Here is a 26,869-nt window from a genome sequence, read left to right as displayed (position 1 = left end):
TACAGTTTTGCCATTAGTTTTGTTTTTTTTTTTCTCTTCTATCCAAATTACAATTTTGCTCTGAGTTCAAATTTACACTTTTATAATTGTTTTTTTAAGTTGGGGTAAAAACATAATTTTAAAGTGATGACAAAATCGTAATTTTAAAGCGGTATAAAATCATAAATTTGTTAGGGCAATAGGGGAGTGTCAAGCAACTGCCTGACACTATTTCCTTTGCCGCCTATTTGACCGAATCATTGAAAAACACTATTACCACATAGAGAATGTAGATGTAGTAAATAAATAAATAAGGATGTGTGGCATGCCATTGTGGTATGAGCAACTTTCTAAGCCCAAAGATACTAAAAATTAGGCCCAACAACCAACTATGATCCAAACCCAAAGCCCTCCTACTACACAAGGAATCGATCTTCCATCAAAACCCAAACGATAGATCGTCCTGAAACCCTAGCCTCTGTTCCTAAACAACAACCAAACCACACTATGGTTGATCTAATTTCTTTTCTCTGTTTGAATTTGTTTGTTTTATTGTTATGAATCTGAGCGTAATGTTATGTTGTTGCAGGCGGAAGTTGAAGTTGACGTTGCGGCAGCCGGAGCACCGAAGAAGAGGACGTTTAAGAAGTTCTCGTTTAGAGGAGTGGATTTGGATGCTCTGCTTGATATGTCTATTGATGAGCTTGTTAAGCTCTTCACTGCTCGTGCTCGCAGAAGGTTTGTTATTCTTTTTAGTGAAATTGTTTTCGATTTGTTTTTCTTAATTGAGTTTGTGGATTGATAGGTTTCAGAGAGGTTTGAAGAGGAAACCTATGGCTTTGATTAAGAAGCTTCGCAAAGCTGTATGTTTCTTTTATTATATTTTGAGTTAACTTATAGATAGGGATGGGTAAACCCGACACATTTATTGTTATAGTAATAATACTAAATGTAACTGATTAGTAGTTTACCTGATGGATTTTTTTAAATTAACGGGTATACCCGATACCCAATGGGTATATACCCGCTAGAAACCTGACGTGTTTGGGGTTGGGATTACCTGAACCCGACCCATTGCCATCCATGCTTTTAGAATATGAATGGGCGAAATGGGAGAAGTGGGAAAACTACACTTGGGCTCACATAATTGTGACATGTGACGCATCCGATTACTTATTTATTAGATATAATAATTTCGTTTTAGATTATATACAATATACAATTTCGTGAAACATTTTTTCATTGGCAAATTAAAGTTTGAAAAATGATTTATTTATGCTTATCTTCCTTAAGCGGTACACAAAATCGGATTATGTGGGCAAGTTAATTAGTGGTTTACCCTGATAAAACTTAGCATTGAATATCATCTATGTTGTCAAAAGCTCTTTAGATGCTCAGGCACAGCCCAGCGCCCTTAAATGTGAGCTTTCAGCCGCTGCTTCAGGGCATTTTCCAGCCAAAATGGTGAAAAAAATCCCTGTATAATGCTGGAATCAACCTAAAACATGTATAAAACTCTTAAAAATGGTGTTTCATAAAGGATTTGAATTTTTTTTTATTGTTTAATTCAAACACCTTTTTTCATATAATGTTATTCTTGTTTGATTGTAAACTGATGTTTTTATGCTGTAAATTCTGAAACTCAAATGAAATTTGTATAGAAACGTGAGGCGCCAGCTGGTGAGAAGCCAGAGCTAGTGAAGACTCACTTGAGGAACATGATCATTGTCCCAGAAATGATCGGGAGTGTTGTGGGTGTCTACAATGGTAAGACTTTCAACCAGATCGAAATCAAGCCGGAGATGATTGGTCACTACCTTGCTGAATTCTCGATTTCATACAAGCCTGTCAAGCACGGTAGACCCGGTATTGGTGCCACCCACTCTTCCAGATTTATTCCATTGAAGTGAGGCTATGATTTTTCTCTGTTAACTGTGTTCTGAATATTAAATGTTTTTGTTCGCTGAATTGGGTAGATTGTTTTTAAATCACAGATGTAAGGCATATGTTTTGAGGTTCTTGCTTTTTTTTTTTTTAAATTTCTTGTTATACCTTCTTTCAGTGTTTTAAGTTTATGTTCTGTTATAACTTCTGAAGTTCCAGTGGGTCCCAACATTCGGACCTACCGCTCTTATATTTTTAGTTAAATTTAAAAAATACAGTGGGTCCCAACATTCGGACCTACCGCTCTTATATTTTTAGTTAAATTTAAAAAATAATTTATATAAGTTGGTTAAAGATGGTCACCAATACAATTATGAAGGTGTCAAAATGGGTTCAACCTGTTTATAATACATTTAACTTATCGTGTTAAATAAGTTAAAAAGGCTGACACGACACACTTATTAAAACAACGTGGTTTTATAAATAACCGAATACATTTATAGTAAGACGGGTTCAACTTGCTTAACCCATTTCAGTATATGGATGTCCGGTAACTTTTTCTTGCCAGATTGGTCAACTTAGAATCAAGAAATACATATGCTGGTAATTAAATAAACAATACGGGAATTGAACTCATGCTAAAATCCAAAACAACTACAAATTTACAATAACCAAAGAAAATGAAATGCGTCGAGAATGTAAATGCTTTGAGCCTTTGATGAAGAAACTCGCGAGACATGTTTGGAGAATGTTTATGTCTTGAAGGAAAAGTTATACTAACCAAAATACATAATGGTAATCATATAAACAATACCCCAATAAAACTCATGCTAAAATTGCAAAATAACTTGAAAACTATAGTAGCATAACAAATGAAATGTTTCCAGAAAGTATATATGTGTTGATGAATCGCGATAAATGTTTGGAGATCAATATGTTTTGGTGAAAAATGTTTTAACCAAATAAAAATGCCATTATGTTTTAAGCAAGAATTTAGATCGTGTCGTAACATGTATAAGAGAATGAACACTAGATCAAAAGGTAGTGTCATGGGCGGAACCAGAGGGGGGTCAAGAGGGTCTGCTGACCCCCCGGACATAGAAATTTGTAATATATTTATATGTACAATCTGAGATTTTTCTAGGAAAAAACATGTTTTAGACTTTCTAGTTGTAGTCGGTAGAAAAGAGAGTCTTATGATGACCCCCTCACAAAGAAGTTCTGGTTCCGTCACTGGCGTAGTGTTATACATGACAGTGAGCTATTTTACACGTGTCATCTTATGTAAATATAAAGTGTTTTTCTAAGTTGAATACAAAGTATAACGCAAAAAAAACTTATTGGTGTTGTTGAGATGCTTATTAAATTGTGCCACGCCATTCGTGCTATCAAACCAATTTAATCGTGCAAAATGTTCATTTTGTGTAACCCATTTATTGATCACGTTCATCTTAGTGTACAAAATGACATGTTTAGTTAAACTTCACGTTCGAGTCAAATAGTCGTGTTAAACGTTTCATGTCAAACATGACTCGATTAACATAACACAACACTCATACCTTGTCAATCAATGTTAAACATAGTCGTAGTACAATTTCACGAAGTACATGTCTGGATTTTCCATAGTCTTGGTACGTAGCTCTTGTTCTTCCAGTTGAAGAACAACTTTGTTGAAGTTGTGTAGGTGTGCTGTTCTTTTTTTTTTGGGGGGGGATTGTAGGTTTCCAAAATGTCCCATTTGTCACTATATTAATCAAACTTTGCCTCCCTTTTTTCTTTTTATTTGCATCAAAGGTCAAACATAGGCATAACAGGTCAAACACAGTCTTACTTGATCAAACACAGTTATAACTAATCATAAAGTCATACCGGGTGAAGCAAAAATGCACTCTTTCTTTTTTAATATATTTGGGTACAAAATCGTTTTCTTATAATAGTGGGAAACCCGCGCGTTGCGGCGGATTCAACGACTTAAAACATTGTACTTGTTTTCTTTTCGTTCCGTTTATCAACGCTTTCGTTTATATTTGGATGTGACCATATATTTGGATAATTTGGATTTATGATATATTTGGATGTGACCATATATTTGGATAATTTACAACTATAATAAATTATTAATACCATATATTTTGTGGTGGATAATCATTTAATCAATTTTACAATGCATAAATTTATTTAGAATAACAATTAATTTAGACTCTTCACATGTCATCTTAATTATAGGTTACAAATGTGCTGAAATCCCAAAAATGCCTCTAAAGTGTCTTAAATTTTTGGACAATGCACAAGTTTACCCTCTATAAAATAGTTTCGCTCTCTTGTACATGTTGCTTCAAAATGTGTACACAATGTAAAATTTCCATAAAGGTAAAATACTCAGTTTCCTTAATAAGGTAGTACAGATATAGATAAATGTACTTTTTTTTTAAATATATTCGACTTTAAATATCTTTTGAGTTTTAAACTTTGTTTGGTCAATTATTTCGTAAGGCACCATTTTCATAAGCCCAACTACACTAAAAACTAACACAGACCCAACAATACTTGTCCAAACCCTAAGCCCTCTTTATATACAACAATACCCAAACAACCAAACCCTAGCCTTCATATTTCTTTCAGATCGGCAGCAGCAGCAGAGTTTCTTCAACAACTCTACAATGGTAATCCTATTCCCCGTTACTAGGGATGCAAACGAGCCGAGCTACTCGCGAGCTACTCGAGCTCGGCTCGAAAAAAAGCTCGAACGAGCCGAGCTTAAACGAGCTCGAGCTCGAGCCCGAGCCTAAAAACAAGCTCGTTTGCTAAACGAGCCCGAGCCCGAGCTTCGCTTATCGAGCTCGAGCCGCTTGCGAGCTTAATCGAGCTTTCTGTTTATGTATATTTTTATTAATATATTAAACATATATTTATATAATAATAATTAACATTTATATAAATATAAATAAATAACTAAATTATATGTATAATAATAATTATAATTAATATAAATTAATTAATAAATACTAAACGAATCGAGCCCGAGCCGAGCTCGAGCTTGAAAAATTACCTTCGAGCCGAGCTCGAGCTCGAGCTTTCACATGTTAAACGAGCTCGAGCTCGAGCTCGAGCCTGGTCGAGCTCGAGCCTGGTCGAGCTCGGGCTCGGCTCGGCTCGTTTGCACCCCTACCCGTTACAATGCCATCGATTTCTTTCCACCAGTTCAATCTAATCCTTATCATCTTCTTCTGTTGTTGCAGGCGGATGTTGAAGTTGATGTTGCGGCAGCCGGAGCACCGAAGAAGAGGACGTTTAAGAAGTTTTCGTTCAGAGGAGTGGATTTGGATGCTCTTCTTGATATGTCTACTGATGAGCTTGTCAAGCTCTTCACTGCTCGTGCTCGCAGAAGGTTTGTTTTCATTTTTGTAAAATTGTTTTGGATTTGAATTGATTTGAATCGATTTGTTTTTAATTAAGTTTGTGGTTTGATAGGTTTCAGAGAGGTTTGAAGAGGAAACCTATGGCTTTGATCAAGAAGCTCCGCAAAGCTGTATGTTTCCTTTACTATTTTACAATGAAGTTATTTTAATTATCTATTTTGTTACTAATATGTTTTAGATTATATACAATTACATGATTTTGTTCTGTTACTAATATGTTCTGCATTTTGTTTTATTTGAAACTGTTTAGGGTTATTTTGGGTCTCTTTAAAAAAGAAAATAAGTTAGAATGGGCTGGGAATTTAGTAAAGATGGGTTAGGATGGGTTTTAAAATATCAATCTAAATTTTAACATGGGTTAGGACGGGTTTTTAACTAGCCCTAGTTTGTCTCATACGTCGATAGGGGTCTTCAACATTCTCCGGCGATGAGACAGCTCCGTTTGTTGGCTTTCTCGGTGCCGGAGCTGCCCTAGTTTTCTCCTCTAAGTTAATCCAATCATTTCGATGCGTTCAATTTGTAAATTGACCGATCTGATATTGAGATCGATTTGGAAAAATCTGTTTTTACTTCGATCTTGTAGCGTAGGTTTGAAAATTGAATTTAAAAAGTTATTTGATTGTTCTGTTTTAGGATAGATTTGGATTTGGAAAACCTAACAGATGAACACGGTCTATGAGACTGTGATTTGTTGAATTCTACTCGTTAGTCATTATTTTTTAGGCTTGTAAATGATCTGATCGTCTAGTGAACTGTTTGTGCACGTTCGGCTAAGGTTCGTTTAGAGCACAGATTTTTTTGTGTATATAGTTAAATGAACATACATATTACATAAACACATGTCACACGGTTGTGAACTGTTTACGTACGTTCGTTTATGTTTACGCTTGTCTATGTTTGTTTTGTTTTGGATCATTTATATATTCATTTAACTTTTTTAGAAACATTACAATTTAGTCTAGTTTTAGGAAATTAAAATATCAGCCGCCACAATTCAGTCTAGTTTCATCATTCTTTTCAAGCCCAACAAATTGATGCTCATGTTTACTTTTTAATTGGTTATTGCTCGGTTATGTTTTTTCATTTATGCTAGTTTGTTTACGTTCACGTTAACGGTTACTGAATTATAAAGATTGATTTCTAATGTTTTGAATAGTTTTTTGTAGTTTTGTATATTTTGTTTAATTTAAACTCCTGTATCTATCTCATGTTTTTTGTTTGATTCAAACTTGTGTTTTTTGCTCTTCAAGACTGTAAATATTTGTGTTGATGGCATATATTTTTACTATCTTTGAAATGTAAATGTTTATTTAAACAGAAATGTGAGGCACCAGCCGGTGAGAAGCCAGAGCTAGTGAAGACTCACTTGAGGAACATGATCATTGTTCCATAAATGATCGGGAGTGTCGTGGGTGTTTACAACGGCAAGACATTCAACCAAATTGAAATCAAGCCAGAAATGATCGGCCACTACCTTGCTGAGTTCTCAATTTCATACAAGCCTGTGAAGCACGGTAGACCCGGTATTGGTGTTACCCACTCCTCCAGGTTTATTCCATTGAAGTGAGATCTTTTTTTTTTTTGGACAAGTCTGTCTATGTTAACCATGTTTGGTACCAAAGACTGATTATTTTTGTTCTCTGAATCTGTTAGTTTGTTTTCATTTCACAAATTTAAGACATGTTTTTAAGGATCTTTTTGAAACCGTCTGTGATACCCTGTCGTAGTATTTAAGTTATTTCTTATCTGCTTTAGTCTATTAAGCTCCAGTTTATGGATGTCAACAATTCTTGAGGTTAGCGTGAACAACAGCCTTTACAACTCTTTTCGAAATATGGATGATTTCTGTAGTGCATTAGAATATGCACTAAAGATCTGTAAGGTCTTAACTATAAGCCGGGTGGGGAGTATGGACCTGGAAAGATTTTCGAATGCAAAGATTTACACATGGTCATCCTCCAAGCCGGGTGGGGGGTGGGTATCTACATAACCTCATATGGGACTCTATGACCGAATCTATCCGTCAAACTCTACCTTGGATTGAACCTGTGACCCATACAAGCTCTGATTGCTATTCTTGACCCTCTTGCACTTTTAACAATTTTTTGAACCTACAAGCCGTCCTAAGATCTATACATATTATGTATGAAAGTGTTTTGATCTTCCTAAGAAAAAACTAAAATATTGGAGGAAAGATAAATGGTGTTTAATCTCCCTAAGAAAATAACTAGAATATTAAAGGAAAGCTAAATGGTGTCGAATAAGATAGCAATTGTATCCTTTGTCCACCTTATCAGTCCCACCTTCCTGGTGGGTGCCGTGAGACTTTTCTTTAACCCAATTCACCCGAAGCATGGTTTGATCGATGAGTTCTTGGAAGCTCTACTTAAGACGGTTTCACGAGGGTACTTCTTGACTTGTCTAGAGCTTATATGCCGCTGATGCATAAGGCAGTTTGGCACCTGCTGAATCATATCTCATTTTTAGCTAGGCCTCACACACAAAACTAACTTCCTTTTTTATTTCTTTTTTGATCATTGAAATCAGAAGCATTGTCATCGTATCCAAAAAGTCCTCATTCTAACTATTTCTAAGAAGCATAGTTGTCTGTGTGCCGATGATCAATCCTCATTCTAACTAGTTCATGAGTTGAAAAGATAACAAAGAGAAAAGTCCGAGCTTCTCTCTCGTAATGGGAGAGGTATGAGAAAAATAAGAAAGTATAAGCGTAAGTTTGCAACTATGTGTTGTTTTAATAGTTATTTAACGTATAATATTGAAAATGTGTGAAAACATATAACTGATCCACGAGGCAAGAAGTACAAACCATTTAGTAAAAACGTATAATAAGTTGTTAACTCTCAATCAATTGTGAATGATCATCTTTGTCACACGACACGAGTTTAATCATTTTGGATGATCGGTTCAAGTTTGTTTTATAAACCATATTTGTATCCGTACACCACCCCTTACAATGGATACGATGTCACATGTCACATCATAGGGGCCATGTGACAAAGGCATGTATTGAAAGTCGAAAAAATGTTCTTCCGACTGTATGAATCATATCATTGTCACGACGCAAAATCACTTGGTATACATCCTGTGTGTATACCGGTATTAGCGGCCTTTATAAAATGGCTATTTTAATTAAATTATACATACACAAGTGTGTATATATAGGGTGGAGATACAATAGGAAGTTTATTTGGCTAGGAAGGCTAGGAAGTAATCTTGACCATCTATTTAGTTAATCAATGGCTAAGATTAAATTAATGAAATTGAAGCAAAAAAAAAAGAGGCGCGTGAGTTTGTTAGGGGCATTCTAGTCAATCCAACACAATAGTTTCTCTCTCCTCCAATTCCCCCCCCCCTAAATTTTTAAACGTTAATAACTTTTTCATATGACATTATTTTTTTATAAAAATGGCACAAAAAAACGAGCGTTTTTTTATCTTTAAAACGAGTATACTATTGCTATATTTAAAAAAAAAAATTAAAAAACCCAGTTGCGTAAAACGCAATAGAAAAACCCCCAGTTACGTAAAACGCAATGGAAAAAAAAACCTAAAAAATGACATTTTCCTAAAACGCAATGTACCAAAAACACAAAGAAATGTCTTATTTGTAAAACGCAATGGCCAGAAACACTTAAAAATGACTCATTCTAAAACGCAATTGACTAAAAAACAAAAGAAATTGTTCTCTGTAAAACGCAATGGACTGAAAACACATAAAAATGTGTTTTACCTAAAACGCAATGCACCAAAAACACAAAGAAATGTCTTATTTATAAAACGCAATGGCCAGAAAACACTTAAAAATGTCTCATTTCTAAAACGCAATGGCCTAAAAAAACAAAAGAAAATGTTATCTGTAAAACGCAATTGAACGAAAACACCTAAAAATGTGTTTTACCTAAAACGCAATGACTAAAAACACTTCAAAAGTGTGTTTTTACCTAAAACGCAATGACTAAAGACACTTAAAAATGTGTTTTTTTTCTAAAACGCAATAGCAGAAAACACATAAAACTCTCTTATTTCTAAAACGCAATGGACACAGAAAACTGTCTGTGAACTGTCTGAATTGTCTACGGAAGTTTACTCAATCTTTTATTTGTAACTTTCAATTACACAATTGCTGAAACTCAAATGAAATTTGGATAGAAACGTGAGGCACCAGCTGGTGAGAAGCCAGAGCTTGTGAAGACTCACTTGAGAAACATGATCATTGTTCCAGAAATGATCGGGAGCGTTGTGGGTGTCTACAATGGCAAGACTTTTAACCAGATCGAAATCAAGCCGGAGATGATCGGTCACTATCTTGCGGAATTTTCAATTTCATTTAAGTCTGTCAAGCACGGTAGACCCGGTATTGGTGCCACCCACTCTTCCAGGTTTATTCCATTGAAGTGAGGCTATGATTTTACTCTTTTAACTGTGTTCCGAATGTTAAATGTTTTTGTTCGCTTTTTTTTTTAAATTGCTTGTTATACCTTCTTTCAGTGTTTTTAAGTTTATGTTCTGTTATAACTTCTCAAGTTCCGGTGGATCCCAACATTCGGACCTACCGCTCTTATAGCAAGACAGAAACACATTAGATCTTTTTAGTTTTTTGCTTCATCGTCGTATGTCTGAAAGCGTATAAACAGTAGTGAATTGTTATTACTCCACAATCGTGATAAAAATTCTTGAATGGTGATGTGAGCCTCTGCCTAAATCCCCGTCATTTGCCATTTGACTTGATGATGATACTTGCAAAATCTTACTCAAGTTTATACGGGAACTGTTTTATTTGTTTTTTTAGCTTGGTTTTTAACTTGTAATAACACTTGTAATTTTTTTTTATTTTTTTTTATTTTTTGCAAACTTAATGTCTCTTCTTGTAGTCTTCTTGTATCACGTATGTTCCTAGATCACATATTGTATCAGTTATGCTCCTACATCACGTATAAAGATGTTTGAAGGTGCATCTTCTTTGTTGATTGTTCTTTAATGTTATTCTGATTATGTGTAAGGTTGAAAAAGACATCTAATCCATCAGCCACATATACGGCAGTCAGTGTCATCAATTAAAGCAGCCAGCTTGACAATAAGACCACCCGTAGTGGTGAACTTTTTGGGCATTTTTTGGTTCAAAAACGCCCCACAACGGTGTGTTCCCCCCCCCTCCCCCTGGACGTTGTTTAACAAAAAAAAGGGCTGGAGCATTTTAAAATCAACGCCAGAGAGAACTTGATTTGGCCAATGACCGTTGGTAACAGTCATGATTACAACGGCTATATTCGTTTTTTTATTTAACTTTTATATAAATGCTATCACCCTCATCCATTTTATACACCACAATAAAAAAAAATCTTTCACCCACAACTTCAAATATCAAATTTTTATACAACCTTCACCCATTTTATAAAAAATGGATTCCCCCACCTCCTCGTCGTCCATTGCGAAATATTACTACAAAATTTTTTTAGCGGATGAGGGTAACTCCACCAATGAGGAGGTCGAGCAAGAGGCGGTTACGAGTGCGTGCGAATTAATGACTCGTTATATGAAACATTGTAGCCAGCCTCAACAGAAAACTTAAGAGCATTTATTTAGAACAATACTACATAACCCTACTATCATTTGATTCAACACCTTTATACACATTAATTAATTATTAATATTAAACTATATATTAGAGCAAGCTAAAGCTCTCCACCGCAATGTTAGGAAAAAACTATGAAAATGCCCTTCATAACAAAGGATTGCAAACCTTCACTAGCAGTGGGTCCGAAAAGAAAACAGGATGAGTAAACTTCTTGGTTTAAATTTGGTGTGAACCAGTTGGGTCGTGATTCAACACGAAAACTGGGATCACAAATCAATTACTTTCTTTATTACCGACAGACCCAACAATACACCATTGGTGAATTAATAATTCGTAAGGCACCATTTGCATAAGCCCAACTACACTAAAAACTAACACCAGGCCCAACAATACTTGTCCAAACCCTAAGCCCTCTTTATATACGAAACAAACAAACCCTAGCTAGCCTTCTTATTTGTTTCAGATCAGCAACAACATCAGTTTCTTCAACAAATCTACAATGGTAATCCTATTCCCGTTACAATGCTATCGATTTCTTTACACCAATTAAATCTAATCCTTATTATCATCTTCTGTTGTTGCAGGCGTATGTTGAAGTTGATGTTGCGGCAGCCGGAGCACCGAAGAAGAGAATGTTTAAGAAGTTTTGGTTCAGAGGAGTGGATTTGGATGCTCTGCTTGATATGTCTACTGATGAGCTTGTCAAGCTTTTCACTGCTCGTGCTCGCAGAAGGTTTGTTTTCAATTTTGCAAAATGATTGTTAATTTAAATTTATTTAATTATCTATTTTGTGGTTTTATAGGTTTCAGAGAGGTTTGAATAGGAAAGCTATGGCTTTGATCAAGAAGCTCCGCAAAGCTGTATGTTTCCTTTACTATTTTACAATGAAGTTATTTTAATTATCTATTTTGTTACTAACTAGTAACAACCACCCCCGCGTTGCGGCAGGGGCATGTATAAATTCTTTCGTAACACATCAATTGTAGCAACTCCGATTCTTTCGTAACATATCAATTGTAGCAACTCTAATCAATTAGGCCATAGAACACACTATTTTACATGTATCTGTAAAAAGACTTTAAACCATAAAACCAATCAATGAAAAGTATAGAGAAGTAAATTTAATAAGATTGTTTGCATATTTGCAATGAATTTAACAATTAACTATATTCAATGAATTCAACGGCTAGATTGTTGTTTGTCTTCCACCGTATAATATAATCCACTCCAATTCACTTGCTAAATCTAAAAGTAAATTTGGATCAAGATATAATGATCCATCCTTGGTTGGTCACCACCGAAGATTGAAGTGGTGTGGACCTGGATTGTGTTGTGTATCGTTTGATTAGATTTTGTGGTCAAGTCCACTCAACATTCTTAGTTCAATGCTCCGAAGGATAAATTATCATTGAAGTATTTCTTTTTCAATGCATTGAGAACCAATTTTTCCTTTTCAATTCATTGAGAAACTCCTACATTTGCAACTAAATATTTTTTATTTATGCGAAATCATCATCAAATTATCTTGATTTTCTCAAATCACCGCCACTCGTGATTGCCACCACCACCCTCTCACGAATTTCGGTGAACCGCTTCATTCACCGGCAACTCCTCTTTTGCTATCATACGCTGTTTCTGATGACGTCAACCCATTATTATCATTCACCTTTTGATGTGCACCCGTTCAAGGCCATGGGGTATGGGGCGGGAGTTTTGGCGTGGGTTGGGGTAAAACGTCCAAGTCACCACCCCGGGTGGGCTTGGATTTGGGACGTGGCCCTTGGGGCTTGGGTTTCAAGCCGGGCGTGAGGCGGGGGAGCAAGGTGACATGGCGGTTGCTGAGTGGCCCATTCAAAGTAGCCGTTGGCTAGCCGTTGGGCTAGCCGTTGGGGGCTAGTTTTAAAAAAAAAACTTTTTTCCTTTATATATACTTACCATATTTAACATTTTTCTCACACAATATCAAACACATAAAACACAATATTACCATGAGTTCTTCAAGTTATAGTGAATCGTCATCATTATCTGACGATGGTGCGGAAATATTTCTACAAACGATCGCGGCTGTGGTGAAAGCTATCGTGGAAGACGAAGACGATGAGGAAGAGACTCAACAACCTAAACGGAGGAGGAGGTACATCGCTCGTGAACGGCACATCGCTAACGATTTGTTGGTAAGCGATTACTTCTCAGCGGAACCTAAGTATGATGAAAAAATGTTTAGGCGTCGTTTTCTTATGAGTAAAAACTTATTTTTAAGAATATCTAGAGATCTTGAGGAGAAATATGATTATTTCAAACAAAAACCCAATGTAACCGGGCAATTAGGATTTAGTACGTGGCAAAAGGTCATGGCCGCACTTAGGCAGTTAGCGTACGACAATAGTTCGGACATTATGGATGACTATTTAAAAATGTCTGCACGTGTAGCTAGAGAAACTCTTCACAACTTTTGTTCGTGTATTCTAGAACTTTATAAGAAAAGATATTTGAGAAAGTCCTCCTTCAGTGACATGCAACAAATATTGGAACATCACGCTGATTATCATGGGCTACCCGGGATGATAGGTAGTTTAGATTGTATGAAATGGCCCTGGGAACTTTGTCCCACCCAATGGCAAGGTGCTCACACTAGTGGATTTCACGGGGTGCCAGCCATCATGCTTGAAGCGGTTGCGTCCCAAGATCTTTGGATATGGCATGCGTTCTTCGGTATGCCAGGTTCACATAATGATATTACCATCATACACAACTCGCCTCTTTTCAATGATCGGGTAAATGGTATAGGACCCAAAGGAAGTTTCTTTGTAAACGGGGTTGAGTACGTGTACGGGTACTACCTAGTTGATGGGATTTACCCAGAGTGGGGGGTTTTTGTAAAATCGTTCACAAAACACGCTACCACAGATCCAAAGAGATTAAAGTTTAACAGGGTCCAGATGGCTGCACGTAAAGACGTCGAACGAGCATTCGGTGTTTTAAAGAAAAGGTGGCGAATATTGGGAATTCCTTGTCGACTATGGGACAAGGATCAGATTGGAAACGTTATGTACACATGTATAATTCTTCACAACATGATTTTGGAGGATGAAGGTAAAGCGATCGTTACATACTATGATGACGATGACCCCAACCAGGTAACGTAACAGACGAAGATAAAGCGGCAAATGAATTTTTAATAAAGTCAAGGGATATACATCAGAACCTTCGAGCTGATTTGGTGGAACACGTTTCAACGATTCCTGGTTTCGAAAGCGACGAAGACGACGAAGAATGACTGTCTTTTATTTTGATAATTATTATGTATGTTTATGTATTTTTTTTTAAATTATGTATGTTTATTTTTTGTATAATTATAAATATAAATATATATTAAAATTAATTGTTGAGATGGCATAGCCACCCGCCCAACCCAAGCCCAACCCACGCCCCGCCATACCCCGTGGACAAGTAACCACCCCGTGGATTTGGATGCTCTGCTTGATATGTCTACAATGGTAATCCTATTCCGCGTTACAATGCGATCGATTTCTTTCCACCAATTCAATCTAATCCTTATCATCTTCTGTTGTTGTTTTAGGCGGATGTTGAAGTTGATGTTGCGGCAGCTGGAGCACCGAAGAAGAGAACGTTTAAGAAGTTTTCGTTCAGAGGAGTGGATTTGGATGCTCTGCTTGATATGTCTACTGATGAGCTTGTCAAGCTCTTCACTGCTCGTGCTCGCAGAAGGTTTGTTTTCATTTTTGTAAAATGACTGTGAAATTGAATCGATTTGTTTTTAATTGAATTTGTGGTTTGATAGGTTTCAGAGAGGTTTGAAGAGGAAGCCTATGGCTTTGATCAAGAAGCTCCGCAAAGCTGTATGCTTCCTTTACCATTTTACGATGATGTTATTTTAATTATCTATTGTGTTACTAATATGTTTTAGATTATATACAATTACATGATTTTGTTCTGTTACTAATATGTTCTGCATTTTGTTTTATTTGAAACTGTTTATTACTAGTTTTATTGTTTGTAATTAGGGGTGGCAACAAAAACCCAACCATGATATTTTGGGTCTCCTTAAAAAAGAAAATAAGTCAGAATGGGGGGGGGATTTAGTAAAGATGTGTTAGGATGGGTTTTTAACTAGCCCTAGTTTGTCTCATACGTCGATAGGGGTCTTCAACATTCTCCGGCGATGAGACAGCTCCGTTTGTTGGCTTTCTCGGTGCCGCAGCTGCCCTAGTTTTCTCCTCTAAGATAATCCAATCATTTCGATGTGTTCTGTTTGTAAATTGACCGATCTAATACCGAGATCGATTTGGAAAGATCTTTTTTTTACATCGATCTTGTAGCGTAGGTTTGAAAATTGAATTTAAAAAGTTATTTGATTGTTCTGTTTTAGGATAGATTTAAATTAGGAAAACCTAACAGATGAACACGGTCTATGAGACTGTGATTTGTTGAATTCTACTTGTTAGCCATTATTTTATAGGCTTGTAAACGATCTGATCATTTAGTGAACTGTTTGTGCACGTTCGGCTGAAGGTTCGTTTAGAGCACAGATTTTTTTGTGTATATAGTTAAATGAACAAACATATTACATAAACACATGTCACACGGTTGTGAACTGTTTACGTACGTTCGTTTATGTTTATGCTTGTCTATGTTTGTTTTGTTTTGGATCATTTATATATTTAACTTTTTTTAGAAACATTACAATTTAGTCTAGTTTTAGGAAATTAAAATATCGGCCGCCACAATTCAGTCTAGTTTCATCATTCTTTTCAAGCCCAACAAATTGATGCTCATGTTTACTTTTTAATTGGTTATTGCTCGGTTATGTTTGTTCATTTATGTTAGTATTCGGACATAGGGTGAGATGAAACAAGTTTTTCTTACACTTCCGGCGAATAGTATTCGGACATAGGGTGAGATGAAACAAGTTTTTCTTGATGAATACTATTCGATGGCGAAGACCGATGACGCTAGAGACGAAATTAGATCTTTTTGCCAATATCAAGCGAACCGTTGCATGAAGCGTTCACTCGATACAAAGAATTGATTCGGAAATGCCCACAAGTAACTAAGTCAACAAGGGATGGCACGACCCATTTGGTCTTTTTTCATGGTCAAGTTCAAATTAATAGCATGACGGGTATTTAGCGGGTGGTTATTTGGGAAAATAATCCGCTTAAGAAACTAGCATTTTATGCATGTCACATATCATACCCTTTACATATGTGAGGTTTTGCGCCACTTTTACATTATAGAGCACATGCTTATGTTTCTTTGTTTGAGTGGACCATTAGTCATGTATTGTAGAACTTTCAACTTTTAATACGTTTGAGACCATAGACCGAATACAAGCACGAGAATGATTAAGGCATTAGGCAAACCTTTTCCATTTTACACCTTTTTTATATCCTTACCCAAAAATTTATCCCTTAGTAGCCAATGTTGAGCCTAATCCTTTCGTTTGACCACCCTATAACCCATAACCTTAAACCTTTTTCTTTTAAACCCGTGTGATGGAAATTCAATTATAAGAGTCAAGTTTATATAGTTGTGTTTGTTTGTTTGCATATAAAAAAATGGAGAAAAAACAGAAAATGTTACGAAAAAGAATAGAAACTGTTGAGACAAGAACAAAAAAAATATATGTTCCTAGTTGAGAAATAAAAGGCAAACATCATTGCTCCGAAGTTGATGTATAGTTTAGTTTTGTTTAGAATAGTTGTTTTGTAATAAAAATCGAATTTTCATCACCTTAGCCACTTTAAAATATCCTATTTCCTACCCTTAGCTTAGCCCCGTTACAACCCTTACAAAGACCTTATGACTTGTGCTTAGTATTCGTGATCGGTGGTGGAGCATGATTGAGTTACAAGCCTATGCGGGTACATGTTCTAATCGGTTTTGAGCGATTATTCTTTGAAGTGCTAATCCTTTATGAAAATTAGCCAATTTATAAACCGAGTGGAGAGAACATTGTGAGGGATGTGCATGAATTGTTGGTTTCATGGGCGGGTTAATCTTGGATAACCATTGTATTTGTGAATGCACTTTACCGTTAAATATGTTGAAAATTGTAAAGAGTTTGAACTTTAGTATGACAATTGACCTTAACCTTTGTCTCGGGAATGGGGAGTGTATTCTTTGTTCGACCCACGTGAAAGTGAAAGACAGATTTGCTTGAGGGCAAGCAAAAGACAAATGTGGGGATATGATACGTGGTTGAAAACCGGTGTTCGTAATCGTGTAACTTGATGGTTTTAATTCCGCATAGCCTACTCTTAATTAAAAATGTGTTTTGCAGGTTTGACGAAGTTTAAGGAGCTTTTTGGGAGCTTTACGAGTCACCAGGACGAAAACCGGACAACTAGGACGCGTTACGGATTAACCGGGAGTGCAAAATGAAGAAATTGGAGAATTGGAGCTGAAGAGGCCGTCGCCGACGGGCTCCAGGCCGTCCGGGACGGGCTCTAGAAACACCCGTCAGCCAAGAAGCATGTATCCAGTGATTTAGCGCGTCGGAGAAAAGCTGGTTTTTTTGGAGGCCGTCGCCGACGGGTCCCAGGCCGTCGCCGACGGGCTGCAGATCTTCAAAACGTGAATTTTGGGTTCTAGGGTGTGAGGAACGATTTTGATTGGCTCTTAGGCCATAAACTCGTAAATTACACTTCTTGGGGGTTTAAAAAGAGTTCTTGGAGCCATAGTTCGCCATCATCTTGACTACCAATCATCCATCATCACCAATCCACGTCCATCACCCGTATCAACGAAATCATTAAGATTATCATCATCTTCCACAATCAACCATCCACAAACCCTAATCCTTCCACCATCATTATTGCCACCATCATCAATCACCAAAGCCCTAACCATTCACCATTTCTCCATCATCCAAGCTTCAAGATGGTCCAATCCATGTTTCAATCATCCGGTGATCAAGTTTCTTCAATCATGAGCGGCTAATCACCTTGGTTTCACCCCGGTGTAGGTAGTTGTTAAATTTAGGGTTTTGAATTGTTCTTGATTCAACTTTGTGACAACTTGTATTGATTTTTGAAACCTTTGACAATAGTTTACATTTGTTTCGTATTCGTAAATTGTCGAACGATGTTAAAAGTTATGACTTTACGAAATGGTTATGTGTAGTTATGCATTGTCTTGGTTAGGTTTTACTTGTGTTGATTACAAAGTTCATTCTTGTCCATTCTTTGAAACGTTGATAGTTATTGGCACCTAAGTCACGGTACACTAAATCCGCTAATCGTATACAATTGAGTTGAATCTAAAAACTTGTAGAAACCCTAGGTTGGCAATTACCGAAACCGTGTGTGAACCCTTTTTCGTATTATTGTTTAGTAATCAATCTTTCTTGCATTCGTTAATTAGTAGTTGTTAATCAGTTGAACCACTTCCGTTAGTTTAAATTCGCATCTTTCAACTAAACAAAAATACAAAAATATCTGGCAAGCTTCATAAATTGTGACAATTGTTCTAATTCAATCGAATCCACACGCAAACCACATACTCTTCGTAGTTCGACCCCTTGCTACCACTAACTATTTGTTAAGGGTAATTTGGGCTTATAAATATTATCTTTGACCGGAGCGCGACACTCCGATCAGGAAGTGTGCTGATTTCGTGAGACGGTCGATGATCACCCAAATGTATCGTTCCCGCTTTGAGTTCTAGGCAAACCAGTGACGAAGTCCATAGCAATTTGCTCCCATTTCCACATGGGTATTTCTGGTTACTGAAGCAAACCAGATGGTTTCTTATATTCCACCCTGACTTTCGCACAAGTCAAACATTTACTCGCATACGTCGCGGCGTGAGCTTTCTTTTTTGGCCACCAATATAAGACTTTGAGGTCCTGGTACATCTTATCAGAACCCGGGTGGACAGAGTATCGGAACTTGTGCGCTTCGTCCATCACAAGGTCTCTAAGGTTACCATACAGATGGACCCGTATTCGCTCCATGCAATAGAGAATACCATCAGATCTCTCTACAAGTCATTTTTCCATGCCCCGCAAGTACTCAGGTTTAATGTTTTCTTCTTTCAGCGCTTCAGGAGCAGAACGGATCTGGTGAGGGAGGTTTGAGTGAATAGTGAGCTGTAAGGCTCATACACGTTTAGGTTTTGCCTCCTTTCGACTAAGGGCGTCAGCTACAACGTTAGCTTTGCCTGGATGATACTTGATGGCACAATCGTAGTCATTTAAAGTTTGGGGGTCAACCCTGACCCGGTGGATTGATACATGTTTGGGAATTTTATGTTGAGAATCGATACCAACCCAAACTGGTTTGAGGCCCGCCTAAAAATTGAGAAAAAAAAAAAAACGGTTTAGACACTAAAACCTATTTTGAACCCGCCCTAAATAAGTTTGTGTTGGTTGGGGTGTTCAACCCTAAAACGGGTTTGTACACCTCTAGTTTATATATACTATACAATTTACATGAAGGGGAATAGTGTTAGGGAGCTGCATGACACTTTTCTATCGGTCCAGCTAAATTACGATTTTGCACAGTTAAATTTACAGTTTTGCCATTAGTTTCGTTTTTTTCTCTTCTACCCAAATTACAATTTTGCCCTCAGTTCAAATTTACACTTTTATCATTTTTTTCCAGTCAAATTACGATTTTGCCCCAGGTGTAAAATTATAGTCAAGCCAACGTTTAGTTTTTTTCCCCGACAAAACTAAGTCAGTGTTTTGTTTTTAATTTGTAGACTAAGTGTAATATTATTTGTGCTAAACGACTGCCTGACACATGCTCATTTGTCCTAAAAAATTACAATTTTGTCCCCAGTTTAAAACTATTGTTTTTCCATCGTTTCAGCTTTTTTATAGCAAAAGTATGGTGGTGTTTTTTTTTTAATTTGTTAACTCAATGAATTTTTTTTGAGATCGTGTTATGAGTAGTATGTACAAGTAACCGAAACACATATGTACATGTTATGAGTACATAAATATTCAGCTTAGAACGCGGGCGGGACAAAAACTAGTTTGTATACAAAATAAGGATGTGTGCCATTGTGGGCCAAATTACTATTTGAGACTTTCTAAGCCCAAACGATACTAAAATTAGGCCCAACAACCAAAAATGATCCAAACCCAAAGCCCTCCTACTACACAAATAGATCGTCCCGAAACCCTAGCCCCTTTTCGTCTCAATCAGCCAGCAGCAGTTCCTTGAACAACAAACTATGGTTGATCTAATTTCTTTTCTCTGTTTGAATTTGTTTGTTTTATTGTTATGAATCTGAGCGTAATGTTATGTTGTTGCAGGCGGAAGTTGAAGTTGACGTTGCGGCAGCCGGAGCACCGAAGAAGAGGACGTTTAAGAAGTTTTCGTTCAGAGGAGTGGATTTGGATGCTCTGCTTGATATGTCTACTGATGAGCTTGTTAAGCTCTTCACTGCTCGTGCTCGCAGAAGGTTTGTTATTCTTTTTAGTGAAATGATTTTTTGGATTTGTTTTTTTAATTGAGTTTGTGGATTGATAGGTTTCAGAGAGGTTTGAAGAGGAAACCTATGGCTTTGATTAAGAAGCTTCGCAAAGCTGTATGTTTCTAGTTTCTTTTATTATGTTGAAATTGTGTGTATATTACTATCATTTATATGTTTGCCAGATGAGTACCATAGTTATTGATTGCGACCATAGGGACCACTATAGCAAATAGCGTCGTGTGGCAGCTTTATGCCGCTATAAGGTAATTCGCGACCACATATCGGCCAGATAGCGAGTTCTGACGGCGAAGCAGGTGCTGCTCTTTGTCAGAAACCAGGAAGAAGAAGCTGGAGAAGGCAGCGCTGCGTAACAAGCGTGTTTTAGGCTTTTAGGTTTAAATTACTTTTGGTATTTCAACATCTAACCCCTCTATCTTTCAGTAGTTTACATTTAGTCTCTAAAAGTTGAAATATTTTACATAAAAGTGTAAAACTAGTTAGTGGATTTAAACACTTAATCTCCCTCTATCTTCACTAGTTTACATCTGGTACTCTTTTTATTTCGTCGCTATCGCTACATAGCATACAGGTAGCTCGTCGCTATATAGGTTTGTTTTAAATTATATACGGTTACGAGAAACATTTTCTCATTGGCAAGTTAAAGTTAGAAAAAATGATACATTTATGCTTTGCTTATCTTCTATGAGAGATGCACACAAAATTGGATTATGTGGTCAACCAAAGCAGTAATGGATTTTATATGTTATTGCTTAATATTGGTCTTGATAAACTTAGCATTGAATATAATAAATATCTGAATTGACTATGTAATTTAGTTATTTGTTATTTAATTCAAACATCTTTTTCTTATATCTTTTTTGTTTGATTGTAAGCTGATGTTGCATGACTGCAAACCTTTGTATATGTAATTTTTATTTTCCCAATTGCTGAAACTCAAATGAAATTTGTATAGAAACGTGAGGCGCCAGCTGGTGAGAAGCCAGAGCTAGTGAAGACTCACTTGAGGAACATGATCATTGTCCCAGAAATGATCGGGAGTGTTGTGGGTGTCTACAATGGTAAGACTTTCAACCAGATCGAAATCAAGCCGGAGATGATTGGTCACTACCTTGCTGAATTCTCGATTTCATACAAGCCTGTCAAGCACGGTAGACCCGGTATTGGTGCCACCCACTCTTCCAGGTTTATTCCATTGAAGTGAGGCTATGATTTTCTTCATTTAACTGTGTTTGTTATAGAAGACTGAATGTTAAATGTTTTTGTTCGCTGAATCCGGTAGATTGTTTTTAAATCACAGATGTAAGGCATATGTTTTGAGGTTCTTGCTTTTTAAATTGCTTGTTATACTTTATTAGTTATTGTTCTGTTAAAGCTTCTAAGGTTTAAGTGGATGCTTGGAAGATTATATCTGAAAGAGGATGTTAAAAAACAGTGGTGAAACCAATGGGGTGGTGGTCCATTGGCAAAGGCAAAACCTTTAAACATCTTGGGAGGAAGTCCCACAGACGACAGGAATAAAAAAATTACAGTAGGTATGGACAGTTGTTTTTTTTTTGGGAAACGTGGTGCCCCCGGATTAGGGGTGAGCAAAAGGAAAACCCAACCCTACCCGACCATTACCCGACCCGAGAACCGATCAAACATAAAATACAGAGCCGATTCACTAACCTAAATATAGGGTCGGTTCCGGTCCATAGGTCCAAGTCGGGTTTCACCATGAAAAGAACCGAGAACCGACCCGACCCGATTTTATATGAATAGTCGGAACCGATCTAAATACCTAGGTACTTACTTGGGTTCGGGTCGGGTTGGGTATATTTTCGGTTTGGTTCTCGGTTATTTTCGATCCGGACCTAAACTTGCTCACTCCTACCCCCGATAAACTTTTATTAATATTTGAAAAGAAGATTACAAACAAAGCACAATTGTTTTAATGGCGACTCGCCAAAAAACAAAGAGCAAAACAAGAGAAACATACATAAAAAAACAAACTAAGAATAAAGCTAAAACTTGGAGCCCATCTTCATAAAACGTGCCGTTTCATCGGTCTCGGGCTCCACTTCAACTTCATCCTCCTCATGACTTCCATCCTTGACCCCCTTACCTTGTTTTTTACTATTCAAGCCATGGAAATATTTCTTTAATAGCACTTGACCAAGAGTTATAAACATTATCCGGTGGCCTCGTATTAGTTTCAAGAAATTTCTTTACCAATGTTGCTTCATGCTCCCAAATGCCAAGCTCCGTACCAAACACTTCCTCCTCATCAACCAAACTCGCAAATTTATTTGTGACATTTAATTATATTGGGCTCGGCCCACTTTGAACCTTTGAAGCATCAAAAAACCCCGTTCTACCAACTGGGCCCAAACGAGATTTCATAACATCTTTTTGTTTCATAGCCAGATCCAAAATAGGCTGATTTTTGGCGAGCCTGCCTTAATCCCGAGCCCAACTTTTAGAAAACTGATGACGGGCCTCCAAAATTCGCATTTTGTTCCTGATTAACTGATGGGCCAGACCCATGATGCAGCGCTGATGGGCCAACAGCCATAGCTGAGCCCATCGTAGAGATGGGCATAATCGGGTATTCTTAAAACCCGGAACCGGTTCCAAACTGGAACCGGGTATGGATACAAGTGAGTGGAACCGGGTTCTCTGTGGAACCGGTTCCGGGTACAACCCGGGTACACGTCAATATATTTAGAACCGGCGTAACCGGTTTCGGGTACAATGGAACCGGGTACGGGTCCTGTTTGGAACCGGGTACGGGTATTGTTTGAAACCGTTTTTTTTTTTAGTTTTTCAATACAAAAAGCTGTCAATACTGTACGTAACCGGTTCCTCCTGTTTTTACTCGATAAAAGCTGTTTTTTTTTTTACTTTTTCTACCGAACGGAACCAACAACACATGTCAACTCATTTTTGTGGTAAACATCAGTTTGTAAAGGTCTTAGGTTTAATAAGGATTGTTGCTATTTTTGGTTTTGTATTTTTTAATGTTTATTTTTGGTAGAACTGATCTGTATCTCATCATGTTATGCTTTTATAACCTGTACAATTTCGTTTGCTTCACGTATTTGATTGAATGGTTGGTTTTAAACATCACTCGAGGAATCATTCTTTGGATCTCGATGAATCATTCTTTGGATCTGGTAAATACCATAAAGTTACTATTTAAACCATTAATTGATAATTTAGAGATGGGCATATCGGGTTTTTTTGTAATACCCGGAACCGGTTCCGGGTAGGAACCAGGTTCCGGTTATGCACCGGGTCCGGGTAGGAACCGGGTACGAACCGATTTTATTTATAAGATGTGGAACCGGGTCGGAACCTACGAGTTTTTTGAACCCGGAACCGGTTCTACTATTAGCCGGGTAGGAACCGGAACCGGGTCCAGGTCGGTTCCACCGGGTCGGGTTTGGAACCGGTTTGGGCCCCATCGTCTGATCCAAGCAAGAACGGCCAGCAGATGGGCCTAAATCTCGGAGCCCAACAACATTCAAGTTTATTCCAGAATTTTGAAGCGAGCCCAATCCCTCAACAGCAGACTTTTGAAGCCCAGCATCCTCATCGCTGGGCTTCCCTTGGTCCGAAACAATTGTAAGTCCAGATGGGCCTGCCACATTCGTTCCAGAAACTGATTTTTTGGGCTGCCAAATTGGTTTTTTACCCTTACTTTGGGCTTTAGATTTTCTCATAACCTCAACAAATCCATCATTTTGGGTCGTGCCCACATCAGAACCCGTAACCTTCTGCTCAAAATCTTGATTTTTCACATCTTTTTTTTAAACATTATCAACCTTTAAACCACATTTATCAACTGAATGACCAAATACCTCACAAATCTCACAACATGGAGGCTTCCATTTATACGACAAGTTTAGAAAATCGGACTTACCCGGCATTCCATCACACGAAGGGAGATTAATTTTGACTTTATCCGGAAGCCCATTCGCTACCAGAATACGGTGGTGGTTGAGTCGTTTGGGCCTTAGCTAGCACGAAGTATTACTTATACTCTAAGACCAACTATACTAAAAAAATAAAACCAGGCCCAACAATACTTGTCCAAACCCTAAGCCATCTTTATATACAACAATACCCAAACAACCAAACCCTAGCCTTCTTATTTCTTTCAGATCAGCAGCAGCAACAGTAGTTTCTTCAACAACTTTACAATGGTAATCCTATTCCCCGTTACAATGCTATCAATTTCCTTGTTCAAATTCAATCTAATCATTATAATCCTCTTCTTCTGTTGTTGCAGGCGGAGCACCGAAGAAGAGAACGTTTAAGAAGTTTCCGTTCAGAGGTGTGGATTTGGATGCTCTGCTTGATATGTCTACTGATGAGCTTGTTAAGCTCTTCACTGCTCGTGCTCGCAGAAGGTTTGTTTTCATTTTTTGTAAAATGACCGTCGATTTGTTTTTTTAATTGAATTTGTAGTTTTATAGGTTTCAGAGAGGTTTGAAGAGGAAGCCTATGGCTTTAATCAAGAAGCTCCGCAAAGTTGTATGTTTTTTTTTTAATCATTTTATAATGAAATGTATTTGTTTTGTTAGTAATTTGCTATAGATTTTATAGAATTGCTTGAAGCTAGGGTTCTGCATTTTCTTTTTTGAGTTTCTGTAGGACTAGTTGTATTGTTTATGCATGCCATAGAAACCTATTATTCCATATATAAATTAGCAAGTTATATGTGCATCATGTGTTGTACATTGTGCTTTGGGCATTTTAAAAAAAAAGTTAATTTTTTACTTTTAACCCAAAGGTTTTTACCTTTTACAATTTTAACCCTACATAATTTGTTTTTTAACTTTAACCCAAAACTTTTCATTATTTACAATTTAACTTCACAACTTTTGTCACTTATACTTTTCATCTTTCGCAAATTTTTGTTTTACGTATAGTTCTAAATTTTTCGAGTTAATACGACGCAACGTGCATGTGTGGTTCAACGTTTTTACCTCTATTTTTCCATGTTTGACAGGTTCGTCTCAACACGCATATCCTAGGTCGAGTCAGTGTTGGTGGTCGATGACGGTTGTGTGACACTAGTACTATTTGACACTGCTTTACGCCCCGTTAATTATTAAAACTAAAAGTACGACATAGTTATCCAAGCCGGTTTGTCAAATCATCCAAGCCGCAATGTTATCAAACGACTTTTGATACAGTGCTTGGTACTCGTTCTAATTGTAAATTTAAAACTAGAAAATTGATTTACCTCTGTTTTTTATCTTTCATATGTTCATTTTGTAGGTTATTAGATTATATTTACCTTGAATGTCCTAATAAACTTAGCCATGAGTATTATGAATTTTAACACTTTGTTTATATACTAACCATTGTGTGTCAGCCCAATGGCCACCAGCCCGCATTCTAACCCGGAGGTGGCGAGTTCGAGTCTTGCTCGTTCCCAATGCCCCTACGGTAGCGGATTTACCCCCAGACTCAGGCTTGCTGGGTGGCGGTCTGCGAGGTGGGATCACCTCGGCGGTTGGGAGGACCGTGGAATATCCCCCCCCCCACTTTGTTTATCTACTCGATTGGGAACTTTTGTTTGCTTGCTTGTTCAGGAAAACTGCATATAACTGTTTTGGTGACCATTATGTTTACACTTTTTGAAATGTGCTTTGTGCAACTTATTATTGAATTATAATGTTCCGGCTTGTTTATGTAGTTTTGTTATTTTTATTTTATTTTTTTAACATGTAATTAATCTGTATCTTTTTGAAAACTTGTGTTTGTTTGTTTGCATGTTCTAAAAGGTTGCGATTATTGTATTGGTAACAAATATGTTTACATTTGTCGAAATGTAAATAGAAAGTTATCATTGAATTTTAATGTTTTGAACTTCTTAGGTAATTTTGTTATGTTCTCTTTAATTTAGCATATCTTGTTAATATATCATGCTTCTTGTATGGTTGAGAATTTGTGTTCGTTTGTTCTTCAATACGACAAATATTTGTGTTATTGGCATTCATGTTATTATATACATTTGCTGAATGTTAATGTTATTTGTACAGAAACGTGAGGCACCAGTCGGTGAGAAGCTAGAGCTAGTGAAGACTCACTTGAGGAACATGATCATTGTTCCAGAAATGATAGGGAGTGTCGTGGGTGTTTACAATGGCAAGACATTCAACCAGATTGAAATCAAGCAAGAGATGATCGGCCACTACCTTGCTGAATTCTCTATTTCATACAAGCCTGTGAAGCACGGTAGACCCGGTATTGGTGTTACCCACTCCTCCAGGTTTATTCCATTGAAGTGAGGTCTTTTTTTCGACAAGTCTGTCTATGTTAACCATGTTTGGTACCAAAGACTGATTAATCCTTGTTAACATCTGGGAACATCTGGGAACATGTTAACACTACTGGCAGTGTGACTTGAGAGACCACACCAGCCGTCAAGGTATTTAGACTATGTCCAGGCCTTAAAGCCTATATGATCGAATTAGATCATGGCAAGTATCATCAATATGATGATCAAAATATACAAACCCATTTGTGA

At 37.1% G+C, this 26,869-nt stretch overlaps 3 protein-coding genes and 1 long non-coding RNA gene across 12 annotated transcripts; 3 read left to right on the top strand and 1 right to left on the bottom strand.

Moving 5' to 3' along the window:
* The first annotated feature begins 358 nt into the window (after window positions 1–358).
* Window positions 359–21,704, top strand: LOC110931000 (40S ribosomal protein S15-4). 5 transcript variants are annotated; one of them, XM_022174392.2, is made up of 5 exons: window positions 359–489; window positions 569–717; window positions 785–842; window positions 9,452–9,701; window positions 21,549–21,704. In XM_022174392.2, exons 1-4 carry the CDS (start codon window positions 487–489, stop codon window positions 9,698–9,700), a joined length of 459 nt encoding a protein of 152 aa, XP_022030084.1. In that variant the 5' UTR covers window positions 359–486; the 3' UTR covers window position 9,701; window positions 21,549–21,704. The 5 variants fall into 5 exon arrangements, with proteins under 5 accessions (XP_022030084.1, XP_035843692.1, XP_022030083.1 ...); XM_022174393.2 differs by lacking the exons at window positions 359–489; window positions 569–717; window positions 785–842 and adding exons at window positions 4,433–4,526; window positions 5,103–5,251; window positions 5,335–5,392; XM_035987799.1 differs by lacking the exons at window positions 9,452–9,701; window positions 21,549–21,704 and adding an exon at window positions 6,601–6,783.
* On the bottom strand, window positions 1,908–2,225 carry LOC118490276. The gene is made up of 2 exons (XR_004888976.1): window positions 2,161–2,225; window positions 1,908–2,101 (listed from the first exon to the last, which is right to left on the bottom strand). It is a non-coding gene; the product is annotated as an uncharacterized LOC118490276 (long non-coding RNA).
* LOC110932642 (40S ribosomal protein S15-4-like) lies at window positions 10,701–11,817 on the top strand. The gene is made up of 3 exons (XM_035988284.1): window positions 10,701–10,802; window positions 11,462–11,610; window positions 11,681–11,817. The coding sequence occupies exons 1-3, from the start codon at window positions 10,701–10,703 to the stop codon at window positions 11,775–11,777; spliced, it is 348 nt and encodes a 115-aa protein (XP_035844177.1). The 3' UTR covers window positions 11,778–11,817.
* On the top strand, window positions 14,464–26,869 carry LOC110930999 (40S ribosomal protein S15). 5 transcript variants are annotated; one of them, XM_035987796.1, is made up of 4 exons: window positions 19,968–20,085; window positions 20,165–20,313; window positions 20,382–20,439; window positions 26,382–26,869. In XM_035987796.1, exons 1-4 carry the CDS (start codon window positions 20,083–20,085, stop codon window positions 26,628–26,630), a joined length of 459 nt encoding a protein of 152 aa, XP_035843689.1. In that variant the 5' UTR covers window positions 19,968–20,082; the 3' UTR covers window positions 26,631–26,869. The 5 variants fall into 5 exon arrangements, with proteins under 5 accessions (XP_035843690.1, XP_035843691.1, XP_035843689.1 ...); XM_022174390.2 differs by lacking the exon at window positions 26,382–26,869 and adding an exon at window positions 21,299–21,704 and having other exon boundaries at window positions 19,970–20,085; XM_035987797.1 differs by lacking the exons at window positions 19,968–20,085; window positions 20,165–20,313; window positions 26,382–26,869 and adding exons at window positions 14,464–14,607; window positions 21,299–21,704.

Source organism: Helianthus annuus, chromosome 3 (assembly GCF_002127325.2).
Source record: "Helianthus annuus cultivar XRQ/B chromosome 3, HanXRQr2.0-SUNRISE, whole genome shotgun sequence".
Taxonomy (NCBI): domain Eukaryota; kingdom Viridiplantae; phylum Streptophyta; class Magnoliopsida; order Asterales; family Asteraceae; genus Helianthus; species Helianthus annuus.
This window is presented reverse-complemented; position numbering and strand designations above follow the sequence as displayed.

Bases quoted from the DNA above. Each gene is read 5' to 3' on its own strand.
- LOC110932642 (XM_035988284.1), top strand. From the start codon at position 10,701: ATGGATTCCCCCACCTCCTCGTCGTCCATTGCGAAATATTACTACAAA. The intron at 10,803-11,461 runs GTTACGAGTGCG...CTGTTGTTGCAG, and splicing joins AGGAGGTCGAGCAAGAGGCG to GCGTATGTTGAAGTTGATGT. The intron at 11,611-11,680 runs GTTTGTTTTCAA...GTGGTTTTATAG, and splicing joins ACTGCTCGTGCTCGCAGAAG to GTTTCAGAGAGGTTTGAATA.
- LOC110930999 (XM_035987796.1), top strand. The intron at 20,314-20,381 runs GTTTGTTATTCT...GTGGATTGATAG, and splicing joins ACTGCTCGTGCTCGCAGAAG to GTTTCAGAGAGGTTTGAAGA. The intron at 20,440-26,381 runs GTATGTTTCTAG...TTATTTGTACAG, and splicing joins TTAAGAAGCTTCGCAAAGCT to AAACGTGAGGCACCAGTCGG.
- LOC110931000 (XM_022174392.2), top strand. The intron at 718-784 runs GTTTGTTATTCT...GTGGATTGATAG, and splicing joins ACTGCTCGTGCTCGCAGAAG to GTTTCAGAGAGGTTTGAAGA. The intron at 843-9,451 runs GTATGTTTCTTT...AAATTTGGATAG, and splicing joins TTAAGAAGCTTCGCAAAGCT to AAACGTGAGGCACCAGCTGG.